The sequence below is a fragment of the Pleurodeles waltl genome, chromosome 8, assembly GCF_031143425.1.
Source record: "Pleurodeles waltl isolate 20211129_DDA chromosome 8, aPleWal1.hap1.20221129, whole genome shotgun sequence".
In the NCBI taxonomy this organism is placed as follows: domain Eukaryota; kingdom Metazoa; phylum Chordata; class Amphibia; order Caudata; family Salamandridae; genus Pleurodeles; species Pleurodeles waltl.
This window is the reverse complement of record NC_090447.1, coordinates 71,442,902-71,463,701: the sequence shown is the minus strand read 5'-3', so window position 1 is coordinate 71,463,701 and position 20,800 is coordinate 71,442,902. Positions and strand designations below refer to the sequence as shown.

The window sequence follows — 20,800 nt, the reverse complement described above, 5'->3', positions numbered from 1 at the left end:
CTTGATACTTTTATGTATTATAGACTGTGAATGGCATGCAAATACGAACTACCCACATTCCTCCAAGAAACTCCATATTTAAATCTTTGTTGCTTCCGGTATCCTCCCCGAATATGAAGAGCTTAGTATTGCACCTTTACAATGCTGATAGCGCCTATAACTGCATGGTCTTCTAGAGACAAGTGGTACTTATATTTTTACAGCCAAATCTTGGCAGATGACTGGAAATTCTGTAGTCCTTTCACCAGGGCACCAACTCTCAACCACAGACACAGAAGGACACATTTCAACAGAATTTATCACACGCCATTAGGCTTGACGAAATGTGGAGTTGGATAGGCTCCAGATGCAAAAGATGCAAATCTGGAGACAGTTTTCCTACATCCAGCCTGGTCATGGCTCCCTATGGTAACATATTCGTGTGAGGTTATTAGGGACACTGTTCATAATGATAAACATAGTGTTATCTTTGGACCATAAAAGAGCTATAATACATTTGGTAAAAGAACTCCTGACCAACGTAAAGAAATTTGAAGCTCTTTACCTACAGGCTGTGAAAAACAACTCACCAGGATTTGGGGATCAGATCCATCTCATAACAATTAGCTCAATGAACTACCTTATTTAAAGAACAATTAGAAACCTATGGTAAAGTGGGCCTCAAAGGTTCAGGCCTAAAGATGATTGGTGGCCCCTAAAGCAGATTAACCAAACTATTCGCCCTCTTCTAGTAACCACTTCATAATGATATTTTCTAAACAATAACAAGCTGTGCCCACATTATTATAAGACTATGAGTAATATGCATGACAATGACTATTACTGCATTATAATATCTGTGCTACTAAAATTATTTATTAGTCATAGCAATATACTGTACTGACTCTTCCAATGTTTTGTCATTTAAGGGAAATACCAATAAAACACATAGAATTTCATTGAACAATGTTGGATTTTCTAACAGCGTTTACACACCAAAGCCCCTTTGGCAAGGAAAACTCTGCTCCCATGGTACACCAGCACTGATGTGGCAGACCGTTAGCTGTTCCCTTGGTGGAGGTTATAATTCCAACCAAACTTGGCCCTCATTTTATCCATCTGGGAAGCATGAAAGGCTTACTTGGTGTGCAAAGGTTCACAACATGATTATCCTGCTTGTTCCATTTTCTAGGGTGCCTAGTGACCAAGGGGCTCCTAATCTTGTTTAGTGCTTATATTTTGTTTATAGTCAGCAGATAAAGACCTTAGACACCAAGATAGATAGAAGCATGCATGACATACCGGACAGAGGTAGTGATGCTTTTTCGCATGGTCTCAAGCACATGGTTGTTATAGGGTCCAAAAGTTTTTATGATTCCATAATTCTCCCCACTGCAGGCATAAAGGAATGTCAGTAGCTGGCCCATTTCTGCAGGTAGAGAAGGAGAAAGAAGGCAATGTGAATCCATGCGCCCAAAGATGAGAATGTGAACAGGACACTGAGATATGAAAAGCACCAAAAGATATGATTATTGACCAAGCCAATGCACCTGGAAGCCCAACAGACATACTGTTCGACCTGACACCTTTTACGTGATCTACCCCCTACACATTTTCCATAATCGTCGCCTGTTCACTCAAATTTGTTTTTATTGGCTTTATGACTCTATGCTGTGCTTACTCTCCTAAAACATAGTACAATTGGCTTACACAGAGTGCATTTAATTTGCTTGTAAGTCCCTTGTACATGTTACTACGGGTACCTAGTGCCTATAAATTAAACACTTCTAGTGGGCAGCAGCACTTATTGTGTCACCCATTAAAAGTAGTCTTATAAAACAAGCCTCAGGCCTGCCATTGCAGCCTGTAGTACAGTTTTAAACTGCTAAATAAACCTGGCAAAATAAACCTGTTGCCAGGCCTAAACATTCCTTTTAATACATTTAAGGCATTCCTAAAGTAAGCTTTAAATAGGTCATAGGGCAGGGTGCATTTTATTTCAAAAGTAGGACATGCGGTTTAAGGTTTATGTGTCCTCATAGTGAAAAAACTCCTAACTTCATTTTGACTACTGTAGCATGTACCTCTCGTGAGGATAACATTGAGTTACCTTAATACATTTAATAAGTGCTGACTTTTGGTTGTTTGATGCAGGTAGAAATATAATGCTTGGACTCAAATTAATTATAATTAAAATTTCTCCTTAATGGTAAAATCAGGTTTTAGATTACAATTAAAAAATGCCACTTTTAGAAAGTTGGCATTTTCCTGTCCTAAACTTTCTAAGGCCTTCTCAGAGTTTTCAGCTGCCTGGACCTGTTAATTGCACCCCCCCCCCCCCCCCCCACGAAGAATGCATATTGGGCTCAGAGAGTGAACAATATGAGCTGGGAGAGGGCAATACTGCAAAGATGGGAGGGGGGAGCTGTTCCCTGTGCCACTTACATTTAAAAGGGCTACCCCAGCACATTCACAAACCAACTTGACACCAGCGTTTTGTCACACTAATCCCCATGTGTAGGAAGTTGGCTCTGTATGTACTATTTCAAAGTAAGGAATAGTATGCACAGAGTCCAAGGGTTCCCCTTAGAGGTAAGATAGTGGCAAAAAGAGATAATACTAATGCTCTATTTTGTGGTAGTGTGGTCGAGCAGTAGGCTTATCAAAGGAGTAGTGTTAAGCATTTGTTGTACATACACACAGGCAATAAATGAGGAACACACACTCAGAGACAAATCCAGCCAATAGGTTTTGTTATAGAAAAATATCTTTTCTTAGTTTATTTTAAGAACCACAGGTTCAAATTCTACATGTAATATCTCATTTGAAAGGTATTGCAGGTAAGTACTTTAGGAACTTTGAATAATTACAGTAGCATATATACTTTTCATATAAAACACAAATAGCTGTTTTAAAAGTGGACACAGTGCAATTTTCACAGTTCCTGGGGGAGGTAAGTTTTTGTTAGTTTTGGCAGGTAAGTAAATCACTTACAAGTCTCAGGTTTGGGTCCAAGGTAGCCCACCGTTGGGGGTTCAGAGCAACCCCAAAGTTACCACACCAGCAGCTCAGGGCCGGTCAGGTGCAGAGGTCAAAGAGGTGCCCAAAAACACATAGGCTTCAAAGGAGAGAAGGGGGTGCCCCGGTTGCGGTCTGCCAGCAGGTAAGTACCCGCGTCTTCGGAGGGCAGACCAGGGGGGTTTTGTAGGGCACCGGGGGGGGCACAAATCAGCAAAAAAAGTACACCCTCAGCAGCGCGGGGGCGGCCGGGTGCAGTGTGCAAACATGCGTCGGGTTTTCAATGGTTTTCAACGAGAGACCAAGGGATCTCTTCAGCGGTGCAGGCAGGCAAGGGGGGGGCTCCTCGGGGTAGCCACCACCTGGGCAAGGGAGAGGTCCTCCTGGGGGTCACTTCTGCACAGAAGTTCCGTTCCTTCAGGTGCTGGGGGCTGCGGGTGCAGGGTCTTTTCCAGCCGTCGGGACTTTAGGTTCAGGCAGTCGCGGTCAGGGGGCGCCTCGGGATTCCCTCTGCAGGCGTCGCTGTGGGGGCTCAGGGGGGACAACTTTGGTTACTCAGGGTCTCGGAGTCGCAGTAGGGTCCTCCCTGAGGTGTTGGTTCTCCACCAGTCGAGTCGGGGTCGCCGGGTGCAGTGTTGCAAGTCTCACGCTTCTTGCGGGGATTTGCAGGGGTCTTTAAATCTGCTCCTCTGTAACAAAGTTGCAGTTCTTTTGGAGCAGTGCCGCTGTCCTCAGGAGTTTCTAGTCTTTCTTGAAGCAGGGCAGTCCTCTGAGGATTCAGAGGTCGCTGGTCCTTGGGAAAGCGTCGCTGGAGCAGGTTTCTTTGGAAGGCAGGAGACAGGCCGGTAGGTCTGGGGCCAAAGCAGTTGGTGTCTTCTTTTCTTCCTCTGCAGGGGTCTTTCAGCTCAGCAGTCCTCTTCTTCTTGTAAGTTGCAGGAATCTAAATTCTTAGGTTCAGGGGAGCCCTTAAACACTAAATTTAAGGGCGTGTTTAGGTCTGGGGGGTTAGTAGCCAATGGCTACTAGCCCTGAGGGTGGGTACACCCTCTTTGTGCCTCCTCCCAAGGGGAGGGGGTCACATCCCTAATCCTATTGGGGAATCCTCCATCTGCAAGATGGAGGATTTCTAAAAGTTAGAGTCACTTCAGCTCAGGACACCTTAGGGGCTGTCCTGACTGGCCAGTGACTCCTCCTTGTTATTCTCATTATTTCCTCCGGCCTTGCCGCCAAAAGTGGGGGCCGTGGCCGGAGGGGGCGGGCAACTCCACTAGCTGGAGTGTCCTGCGGTGCTGGAACAAAGGGGTGAGCCTTTGAGGCTCACCGCCAGGTGTTACAGCTCCTGCCTGGGGGAGGTGTTAGCATCTCCACCCAGTGCAGGCTTTGTTACTGGCCTCAGAGTGACAAAGGCACTCTCCCCATGGGGCCAGCAACATGTCTCGGTCGTGGCAGGCTGCTGGAACCAGTCAGCCTACACAGATAGTCGGTTAAGGTTTCAGGGGGCACCTCTAAGGTGCCCTCTGGGGTGTATTTCACAATAAAATGTACACTGGCATCAGTGTGCATTTATTGTGCTGAGAAGTTTGATACCAAACTTCCCAGTTTTCAGTGTAGCCATTATGGTGCTGTGGAGTCCGTGTTTGACAGACTCCCAGACCATATACTCTTATGGCTACCCTGCACTTACAATGTCTAAGGTTTGGTTTAGACACTGTAGGGGCACAGTACTAATGCACTAGTGCCCTCACCTATGGTATAGTGCACCCTGCCTTAGGGCTGTAAGGCCTACTAGAGGGGTGACTTATCTATACTGCATAGGCAGTGTGAGGTTGGCATGGCACCCTGAGGGGAGTGCCATGTCGACTTACTTGTTTTGTTCTCACCAGCACACACAAGCTGGTAAGCAGTGTGTCTGTGCTGAGTGAGGGGTCCCCAGGGTGGCATAAGATATGCTGCAGCCTTTAGAGACCTTCCCTGGCATCAGGGCCCTTGGTACCAGGGGTACCAGTTACAAGGGACTTACCTGGATGCCAGGGTGTGCCAATTGTGGAATCAAAAGTACAGGTTAGGGAAAGAACACTGGTGCTGGGGCCTGGTTAGCAGGCCTCAGCACACTTTCAATTCAAAACATAGCATCAGCAAAGGCAAAAAGTCAGGGGGTAACCATGCCAAGGAGGCATTTCCTTACACAACCCCACCCCCCAAACGAAAGAGGATGAGACTAACCTTTCCCAAGAGAGTCTTCATTTTCTAAGTGGAAGAACCTGGAAAGGCCATCTGCATTGGCATGGGCAGTCCCAGGTCTGTGTTCCACTATAAAGTCCATTCCCTGTAGGGAGATGGACCACCTCAACAGTTTTGGATTTTCACCTTTCATTTGCATCAGCCATCTGAGAGGTCTGTGGTCAGTCTGAACTAGGAAGTGAGTACCAAAGAGGTATAGTCTCAGCTTCTTCAGGGACCAAACCACAGCAAAGGCCTCCCTCTCAATGGCACTCCAACGCTGCTCCCTGGGGAGTAACCTCCTGCTAAGGAAAGCAACAGGCTGGTCAAGGCCATCATCATTTGTTTGGGACAAAACTGCCCCTATCCCATGTTCAGAGGCATCTGTCTGCACAATGAACTGCTTGGAGTAATCTGGAGCTTTTAGAACTGGTGCTGTGCACATAGCTTGTTTCAGGGTGTCAAAGGCCTGTTGGCATTCTACAGTCCAGTTTACTTTCTTGGGCATTTTCTTGGAGGTGAGTTCTGTGAGGGCTGTGACAATGGATCCATATCCCTTCACAAACCTCCTATAGTACCCAGTCAAGCCAAGGAATGCCCTGACTTGAGTCTGGGTTTTTGGAGCTGCCCAGTCCAGAATAGTCTGGATCTTAGGCTGGAGTGGCTGAACTTGGCCTCCACCTACAAGGTGTCCCAAGTAAACCACAGTTCCCTGCCCTATCTGGCATTTGGATGCCTTGATAGAGAGGCCTGCAGATTGCAGAGCCTTCAAAACCTTCTTCAGGTGGACCAGGTGATCCTGCCAGTTGGAGCTAAAGACAGCAATATCGTCAAGATAAGCTGCACTAAAGGACTCCAAGCCAGCAAGGACTTGATTCACCAACCTTTGGAAGGTGGCAGGGGCATTCTTTAAACCAAAGGGCATAACAGTGAACTGATAATGCCCATCAGGTGTGGAGAATGCTGTCTTTTCTTTTGCTCCAGGGGCCATTTTGATTTGCCAGTACCCTGCTGTTAAGTCAAAGGTACTTAAGAATTTGGCAGCCCCTAATTTATCAATCAGCTCATCAGCTCTAGGAATGGGATGGGCATCTGTCTTGGTGACAGAGTTAAGTCCTCTGTAATCCACACAAAACCTCCTCTCTCTCTTTCCATCTTTGGTGTGAGGTTTGGGGACTAAGACCACTGGGCTAGCCCAGGGGCTGTCAGAGTACTCAATTACTCCCAATTCCAGCATCTTGTGGACTTCCACCTTGATGCTTTCCTTAACTTGATCAAACTGTCTGAATATTTTGTTTTTCACAGGCATGCTGTCTCCTGTGTCCACATCATGGGTACACAGGTGTGTCTGACCAGGGGTTAGGGAAAAGAGCTCAGCAAACTGTTGTAGGACCTTCCTACAGTCAGCTTGCTGTTGGCTAGAGAGGGTGTCTGAATAGATCGCTCCATCTACTGAGCCATCATTAGGGTTTGATGACAGAAGATCAGGGAGAGGCTCACTCTCAGCTTCCTGATCCTCATCTGTTACCATTAACAGATTTACATCAGCCCTGTCATGGAAGAGCTTAAGGCGGTTCACATGGATCACCCTCTTGGGGCTCCTGCTTGTGACCAGGTCTACCAGATAGGTGACCTGACTCTTCCTCTCTAGCACTGGGTAAGGGCCACTCCATTTGTCCTGAAGTGCCCTGGGAGCCACAGGCTCCAAAACCCAGACTTTCTGCCCTGGTTGAAATTCAACCAGTGCAGCCTTTTGGTCATACCAACACTTCTGGAGCTGTTGGCTGGCCTCAAGGTTTTTGCTTGCCTTTTCCATGTACTCTGCCATCCTTGAGCGAAGGCCAATTACATAGTCCACTATGTCTTGTTTAGGCTCATGAAGAGGTCTCTCCCAGCCTTCTTTCACAAGAGCTAGTGGTCCCCTTACAGGGTGGCCAAACAGAAGTTCAAAGGGTGAGAACCCTACTCCCTTCTGAGGCACCTCTCTGTAAGCGAAAAGCAGACATGGCAGGAGGACATCCCATCTCCTTTTGAGTTTTTCTGGGAGCCCCATGATCGTGCCCTTTAATGTCTTGTTGAATCTCTCAACAAGGCCATTAGTTTGTGGATGATATGGTGTAGTGAATTTATAAGTCACTCCACACTCATTCCACATGTGTTTTAGGTATGCTGACATGAAGTTGGTACCTCTGTCAGACACCACCTCCTTAGGGAAGCCCACTCTGGTAAAGATACCAATGAGGGCCTTGGCTACTGCAGGGGCAGTAGTCGACCTAAGGGGAATAGCTTCAGGATACCTAGTAGCATGATCCACTACTACTAGGATGTACATATTTCCTGAGGCTGTGGGAGGTTCCAGTGGACCCACTATGTCCACACCCACTCTTTCAAAGGGGACCCCCACCACTGGAAGTGGAATGAGGGGGACCTTTGGATGTCCACCTGTCTTACCACTGGCTTGACAGGTGGTACAGGAGGTGCAAAACTCCTTAACCTTCTGGGACATGTTGGGCCAGTAGAAGTGGTTGACTAACCTCTCCCACGTCTTAGTTTGTCCCAAATGCCCAGCAAGGGGAATATCATGGGCTAATGTCAGAATAAACTCTCTAAACCCCTGAGGCACTACCACTCTCCTAGTGGCACCAGGTTTGGGATCTCTTGCCTCAGTGTACAGGAGTCCATCTTCCCAATAGACCCTATGTGTTCCATTTTTCTTGCCTTTGGACTCTTCAGCAGCTTGCTGCCTAAGGCCTTCAAGAGAGGGACAGGTTTCTTGTCCCTTACACAACTCTTCCCTTGAGGGTCCCCCTGGGCCCAAGAGCTCAACCTGGTAAGGTTCTAGCTCCATAGGCTCAGTTCCCTCAGAGGGCAGAACTTCTTCCTGAGAAGAGAGGCTCTCTTTTTCTTGTTGTGTTGCAGCTGGTTTCCCAGCTGACTTTCCTTTTCTCTTGGTAGGCTGGGCCTTTCTTCCATACTCCAGCTCTACTTTTTCACCCTGTGCCTTGCACTGTGCCCTTGTTTTGACACACACCAGTTCAGGGATAGCCAGCATGGCTGCATGGGTTTTCAGTTCTACCTCAGCCCATGCTGAGGACTCCAGGTCATTTCCAAGCAAACAGTCTACTGGGATATTTGAGGAGACCACCACCTGTTTCAGGCCATTGACCCCTCCCCACTCTAAAGTTACCATTGCCATGGGATGTACTTTAGTTTGATTGTCAGCATTGGTGACTGGATAGGTTTGTCCAGTCAGGTATTGGCCAGGGGAAACCAGTTTCTCTGTCACCATAGTGACACTGGCACCTGTATCCCTCAGGCCCTCTACACTTGTCCCATTAATTAAGAGCTGCTGCCTGTATTTTTGCATGTTAGGGGGCCAGGCAGCCAGTGTGGCTAAATCCACCCCACCCTCAGAGACTAATGTAGCTTCAGTGTGACACCTGATTTGCTCTGGGCACACTGTTGATCCCACTTGGAGACTGGTCATTCCAGTTTTAGCTGGAGTGGAGATAGAAGTGGCATCTTTCTTGGGACAGGCCTTGTCTCCAGTTTGGTGTCCAGACTGACTACAGCTACGACACCAGGCCTTTTTGGGATCAAAGTTTTTACCCTTGTACCCAGGATTGTTTTGTGAAGAGGCTCTGGGCCCACCCTCCTGTGCAGGTTTTTGGGGGCCTGTAGAAGACTCTTTACTATTTTTGTTTTTGGCTGTCTCACCACCCTTCCCCTGGGGAGGTTTTGTGACCCCTTTCTTTTGGTCACCCCCTGTGGAAGTTTTGAACACCCTAGTCTTGACCCAATGGTCTGCCTTCTTTCCCAATTCTTGGGGAGAAATTGGTCCTAGGTCTACCAGATGCTGATGCAGTTTATCATTGAAACAATTACTTAATAGGTGTTCTTTCACAAATAAATTGTACAGCCCATCATAATTACTTACACCACTGCCTTGAATCCAACCATCTAGTGTTTTTACTGAGTAGTCTACAAAGTCAACCCAGGTCTGGCTCGAGGATTTTTGAGCCCCCCTGAATCTAATCCTATACTCCTCAGTGGAGAATCAAAAGCCCTCAATCAGGGTACCCTTCATGAGGTCATAAGATTCTGCATCTTTTCCAGAGAGTGTGAGGAGTCTATCCCTATACTTTCCTGTGAACATTTCCCAAAGGAGAGCACCCCAGTGAGATTTGTTCACTTTTCTGGTTACACAAGCCCTCTCAAAAGCTGTGAACCATTTGGTGATGTCATCACCATCTTCATATTTAGTTACAATCCCTTTAGGGATTTTCAACATGTCCGGAGAATCTCTGACCCTATTTATGTTGCTGCCACCATTGATGGGTCCTAGGCCCATCTCTTGTCTTTCCCTTTCTATGGCTAGGATCTGTCTTTCCAAAGCCAATCTTTTGGCCATCCTGGCTAACTGGATGTCCTCTTCACTGGAGTTATCCTCAGTGATTTCAGAGAGGTTGGTCCCTCCTGTGAGGGAGCCAGCATCTCTGACTATTATGCTTGGAGTCAGGGCTTGAGAGGCCCTGTCTTCCCTAGATAGGACTGGTAGGGGGGAATCACCCTCCCAGTCACTATCATCATCCTCTGTGTTGCCATCCTCAGAGGGGTTGGCCTTTTCAAACTCTGCCAACAGCTCCTGGAGCTGTAGTTTGGAAGGTCTGGGGCCCATTACTATTTTCTTTATTTTACAGAGTGACCTTAGCTCCCTCATCTTAAGATGGAGGTTAGGTGTGGTGTCGAGTTCCACCACATTCATCTCTGCACTAGACATTATGGGGGTTATTCTAACTTTGGAGGAGTGTTAATCCGTCCCAAAAATGACGGTAAAGTGACGGATATACCACCAGCCGTATTACGAGTTCCATAGGATATAATGGACTCGTAATACGGCTGGTGGTAAATCCGTCACTTTTCCGTCACTTTTGGGACGGATTAACACCTCCTCCAAAGTTAGAATAACCCCCATTGCTTCTAAAAGTTGGAATACTTTTTAAGAATCTAAAAACTAGTTCTAGAATCTAATTCAAACTTTTACCAAACTTTTAAACTCTAAAAGAAATGCTAAACAGGATCTAACACAAGGCCCTAGCAGGTCTTTTAAGAATTTAGAAAAAATAGTTCAAATTGCAAAAACTATTTCTAAAGACAATTTTTGGAATTTGTCGTGTGATCAGGTATTGGCTGAGTAGTCCAGCAAATGCAAAGTCTTGTACCCCACCGCTGATCCACCAATGTAGGAAGTTGGCTCTGTATGTACTATTTCAAAGTAAGGAATAGTATGCACATAGTCCAAGGGTTCCCCTTAGAGGTAAGATAGTGGCAAAAAGAGATAATACTAATGCTCTATTTTGTGGTAGTGTGGTCGAGCAGTAGGCTTATCAAAGGAGTAGTGTTAAGCATTTGTTGTACATACACACAGGCAATAAATGAGGAACACACACTCAGAGACAAATCCAGCCAATAGGTTTTGTTATAGAAAAATATATTTTCTTAGTTTATTTTAAGAACCACAGGTTCAAATTCTACATGTAATATCTCATTTGAAAGGTATTGCAGGTAAGTACTTTAGGAACTTTGAATAATTACAGTAGCATATATACTTTTCATATACAACACAAATAGCTGTTTTAAAAGTGGACACAGTGCAATTTTCACAGTTCCTGGGGAGGTAAGTTTTTGTTAGTTTTGGCAGGTAAGTAAATCACTTACAAGTCTCAGGTTTGGGTCCAAGGTAGCCCACCGTTGGGGGTTCAGAGCAACCCCAAAGTTACCACAACAGCAGCTCAGGGCCGGTCAGGTGCAGAGGTCAAAGAGGTGCCCAAAAGCACATAGGCTTCAATGGAGAGAAGGGGGTGCCCCGGTTCCGGTCTGCCAGCAGGTAAGTACCTGCGTCTTCGGAGGGCAGACCAGGGGGGTTTTGTAGGGCACCGGGGGGGACACAAGTCAGCACAAAAAGTACACCCTCAGCAGCGCGGGGGCGGCCGGGTGCAGTGTGCAAACATGCGACGGGTTTTCAATGGTTTTCAATGAGAGACCAAGGGATCTCTTCAGCGGTGCAGGCAGGCAAGGGGGGGCTCCTCGGGGTAGCCACCACCTGGGCAAGGGAGAGGTCCTCCTGGGGGTCACTTCTGCACAGAAGTTCCGTTCCTTCAGGTGCTGGGGGCTGCGGGTGCAGGGTCTTTTCCAGCCGTCGGGACTTTAGGTTCAGGCAGTCGCGGTCAGGGGGAGCCTCGGTATTCCCTCTGCAGGCGTCGCTGTGGGGGCTCAGGGGGGACAACTTTGGTTACTCAGGGTCTCGGAGTCGCAGGAGGGTCCTCCCTGAGGTGTTGGTTCTCCACCAGTCGAGTCGGGGTCGCCGGGTGCAGTGTTGCCAGTCTCACGCTTCTTGCGGGGATTTGCAGGGGTCTTTAAATCTGCTCCTCTGTAACAAAGTTGCAGTTCTTTTGGAGCAGTGCCGCTGTCCTCGGGAGTTTCTAGTCTTTCTTGAAGCAGGGCAGTCCTCTGAGGATTCAGAGGTCGCTGGTCCTTGGGAAAGCGTCGCTGGAGCAGGTTTCTTTGGAAGGCAGGAGACAGGCCGGTAGGTCTGGGGCCAAAGCAGTTGGGGGCATATTTATACTCCGTTTGCGCCGAATTTGCGTCGTTTTTTTCGACGCAAATTCGACGCAAAACTAACTCCATATTTATACTTTGGCGTTAGACGCGTCTAGCGCCAAAGTTCATGGAGTTAGCGTCATTTTTTGGCGTGAACACCTTCCTTGCGTTAATGAGATGCAAGGTAGGCGTTCCCGTCTTAAAAAATGACTCCGAGGCATGTGCGTGGTATTTATACTCCCGGGCAAAAATGACGCCCGGGAGTGGGCGGGGCAAAAAAACCCGCATTTGCGCCTCTTTTTAACGCCTGGGTCAGGGCAGGCGTTAAGGGACCTGTGGGCTCAGAATGAGCCCAGAGGTGCCCTCCCCTGCCCCCAGGGACACCCCCTTCCACCCTTGCCCACCCCAGGAGGACACCCAAGGATGGAGGGACCCATCCCAGGGAAGAAAAGGTAAGTTGTGGTAAGTATTTTTTTTTAATTTTTTTGTGGCATAGGGGGGCCTGATTTGTGCCCCCCTACATGCCACTATGCCCAATGACCATGCCCAGGGGACATAAGTCACCTGGGCATGGCCATTGGGCAAGGGGGCATGACTCCTGTCTTTGCTAAGACAGGAGTCATGTTAATGGCGTCTGGGCGCCCAAAAAAAATGGCGCAAATCAGGTTAAGACGATTTTTTTGCCTCAGCCTGACTTGCCCCATTTTGGGACGCCCAAACGCCATTTTTCCCTACGCCGGCGCTGCCTGGTGTATGTCGTTTTTTTCACGCACACCTGGCAGCGCCGGTCGGCTAACGCCGGCTAACGCCATTCAATAAATACGGCGCCCGCATGGCGCTTCAGAATGGCGTTAGCCGGCGCTAATTTTTTTGGCGCAAAACTGTGTTAGCGCAGTTTTGCGTCAAAAAGTATAAATATGGCCCTTGGTGTCTTCTTTTCTTCCTCTGCAGGGGTCTTTCAGCTCAGCAGTCCTCTTCTTCTTGTAAGTTGCAGGAATCTAAATTCTTAGGTTCAGGGGAGCCCTTAAATACTAAATTTAAGGGCGTGTTTAGGTCTGGGGGGTTAGTAGCCAATGGCTACTAGCCCTGAGGGTGGGTACACCCTCTTTGTGCCTCCTCCCAAGGGGAGGGGGTCACATCCCTAATCCTATTGGGGAATCCTCCATCTGCAAGATGGAGGATTTCTAAAAGTTAGAGTCACTTCAGCTCAGGACACCTTAGGGGCTGTCCTGACTGGCCAGTGACTCCTCCTTGTTATTCTCATTATTTCCTCCGGCCTTGCCGCCAAAAGTGGGGGCCTTGGCCGGAGGGGGCAGGCAACTCCACTAGCTGGAGTGTCCTGCGGTGCTGGAACAAAGGGGTGAGCCTTTGAGGCTCACCGCCAGGTGTTACAGCTCCTGCCTGGGGGAGGTGTTAGCATCTCCACCCAGTGCAGGCTTTGTTACTGGCCTCAGAGTGACAAAGGCACTCTCCCCATGGGGCCAGCAACATGTCTCGGTCGTGGCAGGCTGCTGGAACCAGTCAGCCTACACAGATAGTCGGTTAAGGTTTCAGGGGGCACCTCTAAGGTGCCCTCTGGGGTGTATTTCACAATAAAATGTACACTGGCATCAGTGTGCATTTATTGTGCTGAGAGGTTTGATACCAAACTTCCCAGTTTTCAGTGTAGCCATTATGGTGCTGTGGAGTCCGTGTTTGACAGACTCCCAGACCATATACTCTTATGGCTACCCTGCACTTACAATGTCTAAGGTTTGGTTTAGACACTGTAGGGGCACAGTACTCATGCACTAGTGCCCTCACCTATGGTATAGTGCACCCTGCCTTAGGGCTGTAAGGCCTACTAGAGGGGTGACTTATCTATACTGCATAGGCAGTGTGAGGTTGGCATGGCACCCTGAGGGGAGTACCATGTCGACTTACTTGTTTTGTTTTCACCAGCACACACAAGCTGGTAAGCAGTGTGTCTGTGCTGAGTGAGGGGTCCCCAGGGTGGCATAAGATATGCTGCAGCCCTTAGAGACCTTCCCTGGCATTAGGGCCCTTGGTACCAGGGGTACCAGTTACAAGGGACTTACCTGGATGCCAGGGTGTGCCAATTGTGGAATCAAAAGTACAGGTTAGGGAAAGAACACTGGTGCTGGGGCCTGGTTAGCAGGCCTCAGCACACTTTCAATTCAAAACATAGCATCAGCAAAGGCAAAAAGTCAGGGGGTAACCATGCCAAGGAGGCATTTCCTTACACCATGGAGCCTGGGCAGGGGACGAAAGGGGAAAGAGGGAACTTTTCAGAACCAGATGTCAGGGTGGACTAGAAAGAAGATACCCCACTTTCAAAGGGTGGCGACCTGGCTTGGCAGTTCAGGCTGGACTGTTCCCATGAGGAACAGGGTCAAGACTGATTTGCATATGGCTGGGCCCAAACTGGGGTGGCATGGTGAGCAAAAGAGCAATGGATTAAACCCAGATCTGTGACTGGGGGTGAGTGTTTGCATTGTTCAGCACTCTGTCCATCATCCCTTTGAGTTGCTAAAGTTGCCCTAAGTGGGAAGGGTATGCCCAGACGTGGGACCCATGCTCACTGTGCCACTGGATTCAAGCTAGCCTTGGTGATGAAGGGTGATACCCTGAAACTGGTCCCAGGATGCTTGTTTCCGGTCCAGGGAGGACCTGGCGTGGCAGTTTGGGCTGGACTGTTCCCATGAGGTACAGGGTCAAGACTGATTTGCATACTGCTGGGTCCAAACTGGGGCGGCATGGTGAGCAAAAGAATGATGGATTAAACCCAGATCTGTGACAGGGGGTGAGTGTTTGCATTGTTTAGCACTCTGTCCATCATCCTTTTGTGCTGCTAAAGTTACCTTAAGTGGGAAGGGTATGCCCAGACATGGGTCCCGTGCTCACTGTGGCACTGGATTCAAGCTAGCCTGGCTGATGAAGGGTGATACCTTGAAACTGGTCTCAGGATGCTTGTTTCCAGTCCAGGGAGGACCTGGCTTGGCAATTCGGGCTGGACTGTTCCCATAAGGTCAGGGTCAAGACTGATTTGCATGTGGCTGGGTCTAAACTGGGGTGGCATGGTCAGTAAAAGAACAATGGATTAAACCCAGATCTGTGACTGAGGTTGAGTGTTTGCATTGTTCAGCACTCCGTCCATCATTCTTTTGTGTTGCTAGTGTTGCCCTAAGTGGGAAGGGTATGCCCAGACGTGGGTCCCATGCTCACTGTGCCACTGCCTGGCTGATGAAGGGTGATACCCTGAAACCGGTTCCAGGATGCTTGTCTCCAGTCCAGAAAGGACATGACTTGGCAGTTCAGACTGGACTGTTCCCATGAGGAACAGGGTGAAGACTGATCTGCATATGGATGGGTCCAAACTGGGGTGACATGGAGAGCAAAAGAAAAATGGATTAAACCCAGATCTGTGACTGGGGGTGAGTGATTGCATTGTTCAGCACTCCGTCCATCATCCTTTTGTGTTGCTAAAATAAATATTTGACCTCCTGAGCCACTCATCAGTACGTTCCTAGACCTGTGGACCCTGAAAAAACAGCTGTCTTGTTCCAAAGAGGACTGTCCTGCTGCTTGAGGCCTGCCTTTTCCCCAGAAGGACTGTTCTTCTGCTGCTGGAGGCCTGCCCTGCTCTCTAAGAAGGAAGACTGGACCTGCTCCCTTCATCTCAGACTAACCTGAGTGACTCCAAGGGTCAGTTGGCTGACCTCCTGTTCTGAGCTACAGAGATCTAACATGTTCCTGAGTACTCTCTGCCATTGCCCAGCTGCCCTACTGCAACTGACCCTGCTTGGACCTACAACTGGTCCTGCCTGGACCTTCCTGAGGCCTGCTGGCCTCTGCTGGAGTGAGTTCCTGATCCCTAAGAGATGCCTCTGTTGGTCCTGGACCCTTGGCAGACATCAGTCAAACTCCTCCTGATGTTTTGAACTCTGCGCACCAGACTTTGAGAAAGTAACTTTTTCAGCAGGACTAACCTGGTACCTCATATTTGGCCTGTACTCCACCACGGTCATCATGAACTTGTGACTTTATCACGGTCTAGCAGGACCAGATACTCACTATTAGCTTTTTTTTGCATTCTTGGTGCTATTTTTACTTAAACATTTAAAACTGCATATCTCTGGTTACACTGAGTAGATGATTTTTGTCATTCTGGTATGGTTTTATTTTTAATATTTTACTCTATGTTTCTAAATTTGTTTGGGATTTTTGTTGTGCTATGTTTTTACTTTATCACTGTTTTCGTGCTACATAAATACTTTACAGATTGCCTCTAAGTTAAGCCTGACGTTTTATCTGCCAAGCTTCCAGAGGGCTAAGCAGGGGTTAATTCAGTGACTATTGTGGGTTACCCTCGCAGGGATTGTGGTTGTTGGTTGAGAAGGGTCTTAAACCCCTCAATTAAGAACCCACTTTCCTACACATATGTACATCAAACACAGTGCTGCTTCTCTCATGGACTCAGTGTAGGCAGACATACAAACAAAGAGGAGTTGGTGATGAAACAGAGGACTAATGTTTGTGCCACAATGGTGTCTTTCAAGCTTTCTGCTAATGGATACAGTATTTTCTTGTACGCGCCTATTACCGTGCAATGACCATGCTTGCAAGAGTTAACCCTCATTCCAGATGGACCTAAAAATCACAAAGGACCGAAAAGTTGTTAAAAAATAATATTCATTATTAAATGAACGTATAATAATAAATTAATACTTTTGTAGTTTTAGGCTATCATTTACCTTATCATTCCACTCTGAACAGAAAATCACTATCTGCTTACAACATTTCTTAGTTAAAAAGAGGTGTGACTAGAGGGAAGAAATATAAAAGAAACTTATATATTATAAATGTAGAAGCTCAGAATGTAACTTGATGTTTATTACACCTTTTAAAAGTGGGTAGGGGCCCGTGGATGAGCTGATGCCAGCAGTGTTATCTTCCAACCAAGGTGAAGAAATATAACTCCCTCTGCCCCAGCCTTACTGACATTGTAAAAGCATTGTTTTATTGGCATTCTCCTGTTTTCACTATATTCCAGCTACCCTACCTGCTAAGTGCAATGATCTAGTTAACAAACTGGTACCAATACACTCAGATGACCTGGGTTCTACTCTTGGATTCCTGGTTCAGCTCATTATTTTATTCAGGACAAATTTGATTTTACACTGTTCACTTGTTTGTCAACATTGGGAGTGCTTAGAAAGAGACCATGGGCCTCATTTATGTGTGTTTTGCAATGAGACAGTCAACAAGGGAGCAAGATGCCCCAGCTAGACACTTCTACCTTCTTCAGCCTCGTTTAGAGAACAGGGTATGGTGCTGTACCAATGATGGACGACCACTGCCACTGACCAGGCACCAGTATAAATATTACCCATGGACAAGCTCACTAGTATCCTTACTGTCTGGAAACACAAAGTAAGCCACAGCACTCTCCAACAAAATAGGCCCTGAAGTGCATCCAACTTCTTCGAGAAAACTTCCAGTGCTTGGGGGCATGAGTAATGCTATTTGTGATAACGGAACCCCACTTTAGTGGTTTGTCACCAGGAATAACATAGGTGAAAAGTCCACAATGCCAGCATATCATGGCCAACTGGTCACAGCATCATCTCCCCCTGGAGTGTTTCATGCCACCATGTGCAAGACAGCAAATTGTTCACAACCAGGTGGACATCTTGAAATCAGACATCTGGCAAGGTGTAGGGTAGGCCAAGCCACCTATCTGTAAATTGTACTTTAAATTCTTATATATAGGTCTAATAACTAAATGAACAAAGATTAAACACACAATGCAAATAAACAATTGATGCAAAGAAAACTGCTGCATGCTAAAGTCCTCCTGTTCTCCCGCGTGCAGTTGCTGAAGCCTATATTGGATGTGTGAATATTGCTTATGTTCTTTGTGTTTATATTAATAAGAATGATGTCGCGCGACAGTAATACAAACATAGAGCACAGAAAAGGGCTGGAAGCTGTTACGTATTTGTTGTATACTAAATCAGCCAGTTATTCACAATATTCCAAGATGCCTCTGAAACTAAATTAAATTGTTTTAGAAAAAAACTTTTCCTTCTATGGGGAGAAGTTGTTCACCAGAGGTAAGGAACAGCAATGGGATCCACCTTTGCTTCCTCTTAAGCAAACCTTTTCATGGGTACCTATGAGAAGGAGCATACCTAGTCCAGTCCGGTTGAGTTCTGATGTAATTTCTTTATAATGCATGGGATTCTGTAATACTTGCCATACATGATAAAGATATTACAAGTCACCTCGGAGTTCCATAAGCTTATAAAGGAACTCAGCCTTTGGTGCCACTCCTCTACATGGCCATGGAGCTCCTCATGACTTATAATATCCTAATAATGTACGACAGGGGGTACATTATTCCATATAATGGCGCCTGTGTGTGTCACAAGTCACCGACTATACAGAAGTTAGAGATGCATTTTTACACAGAGATTGCAGAATTCCATGTATTATAAAGTTATAAAAGAAAACTGGAGCCTTGTTCTATTCCTTTAATTTTGGCACCTGAAGTGCTGCATGAATACTGTGAAGTTTAAAACAAACAGTGCCAGAAGTCATAGGGAAAAGGATAAAATGCCTATGGCTGGTCTCAGTACACTTTCCCCTTTGTGGCATGGACTGACCAAAGACTGGTATGAACGTCAGTGGCTCCAGGCTGTATTGAAACTCAATGGCCCCTGCCAATCAGTTTTCAGTGTAATTCCTATAATTGGGCACGTCCACAATATACGAATAAACGTTCTCCCTTGGCCACAAGCATGGATGTACCTTTCAACAACCAGCTGCCCAAACTTCTTAGCTGAACCTTGTGTAATTAATTCTCCAGAGAGTTTTCATTTCAACTGATCTGAAGCCTGATCTTATTAAGACCTTGCAGGGGCTAAATAATCATCTTACATTGAAATGACAAGCTCTGTTTTAGTGATGTTGTGGTACAATTTTAATAAAGATATTAAAAAACGAAGTGGGTGTAGAATTGTTTGCAGGAAGTGGATACCTGGCAATCTTGTAATAATTTTCAATATAAGATGTTATTAGAGAGAATCAAAAGGTCCTTCAAGGGCAAGAGCTCCAGAACTTTAGTACAGCCTGCATAGGCACATTTGTCCTCCCAACAGTCCAAAGAAGCATGTCAGGTCATTAGCCCATTCCTGGGGAGAGTGCAAACCCTGTAATGGATTTAAGCCACATTGCACTACAACAAAATTCACTCTGTGTAAGGGTTTCCAGCTCACCATATGTGTTCACTGTTGTGAGGATGCCTCTTCACTAGATGGTCCTGTGAGAAGGTGAACTATTTATTTCGGTTATGCATAACAAGAAAGCAAAATATTGTAGTTACCCCTATTTTCATGGTATTTCGCATCCACTTTTTACCAGACAGAATATCTGTGTTCGCGAAATTCAAGGGCTGATCTCACTGTTTTTTGGTGGTTTGCCAGTTTGTGTTTCCCTGTTTACCCTGGATTTGATCTTTCCATGAACCGCACTGAACATGAGCCACAAACCACACAATCAGGCTCTAAAATCCAAGAGAACAACAGTATTCCACTCAATAGAATGCATCTGCAAAAATCTTGTGAATCCATGCCCCTAGTGAAATTTGCCCAAGGGCGGACTTTGTGTTTTCGCCCATCCTTAGTGCCAATCCCAATTGACCCACGGTGGTACTATGTGAATTATTAGAGCGTAACACACCTGCTAAAACAGAAAGAGAGATTTCAGATTGAAATATGCATTGACAAATCCAATAGGTCTCGCCTTTGGGATCTATTGGATTAGACAATGGATTTTAATCATGCTGCCCGGCATCCCTGATGCTGGACAACATAGGTAAAGAATTGTAAATAAAGCCTTTGACCCACCTAGATGTCATTTTGTAGATGTGCGCACTATGCATGTATGCGTCTACCAAATGAAACAGACACTTTTTTTTCCTAGTTGGAACAGTAACTAAAAATAAAATAAAGCACAAAAGTGTTTTTTAAAGCACTGGAGGGGAAGCAACACAAGGGTGGAAGCAACATTGAAGTGAAAGCAACAGAGAGACAAGGGTGAGGAAGCAACATGGAAGGAAGAAGCAACAAAGGGGTAGCAGGTGTGAGGCAGAAGCAACATGGAGTGCAGGTGTGGGAAAGCAACAAGGAGAGCGTGGATGAGAGAAGCAACACAAATGGCACGGGGTGGGAAAGTAGACGACAGAGAGAGAGAGCAAAGCAGAGCACTGGAGGGCAAACAAGCTAAAGAGAGCAGTGTGGAGTTGGCAGGAGAGAAGCACACAAGTGTGAAAGCAATGGTGGGAGCATCCGGGTAAAAGCACACAGGTGACAGAGAGTAACAAGGAGTGCAGTGGGAGAGAGGTAAATGAGGGAGACTGCTCGAAAACACATGCACTCTCATGGTAACAGTGGAAGCATATAAGCCAGCAATCAAAAGTGATGGTGAAGAGGCTATGCTCCATGGGAGTGACAAACAGAAGACTGACAATCTGGGACTTGAAGTAGGCAAATGAGAGTGGCAGGAAGAAATGGTTGGTTGCAAGCCCCATTATGTTCTTGGTAAGCCCACAATATTTCTTGCAAAAGTGTATGCGCTGTCTAGTAGGTGAGATCTAAAAGAAACGCCGTGGTGCATTTAAAGCAATATACGTTGCTCAAGCCCTTTTTCACCAGAATAAAGTTTATTTATCATTGATCACTTGTGAAGAAGGGCCACAGATGTCTTACTCCTATCTGTTACATCTGTTTGCACAGAGGCACTTCAGCCATCTGAGATGGGTAAGCACAATAAATTGAAATATAACATTTTAGACATGGTGGACTGTCTTCAGCTAAAACTTGATGATCTCTTCCTCCTTCTTCATTCTTTCCACCAACTCCTCCTGATGTCAGATGATCTGTCCCTCTCTCTATCACTCTCTCCTACCCTGTCTCCACTA

The 20,800-nt window shown here is 46.6% G+C and overlaps 1 protein-coding gene across 1 annotated transcript in view; it reads right to left on the bottom strand.

Annotated features, from left to right (window-relative positions):
- The window catches only part of LOC138249714 (protein sel-1 homolog 3-like), a 320,950-nt gene that overhangs the window by 223,992 nt on the left and 76,158 nt on the right, over positions 1-20,800 (bottom strand). Inside the window, exon 4 of the mRNA XM_069203733.1 lies at positions 1,282-1,408. Within this exon, the coding sequence (XP_069059834.1) occupies positions 1,282-1,408 (127 nt within the window). The remainder of the gene's footprint in view (positions 1-1,281; positions 1,409-20,800) is intronic.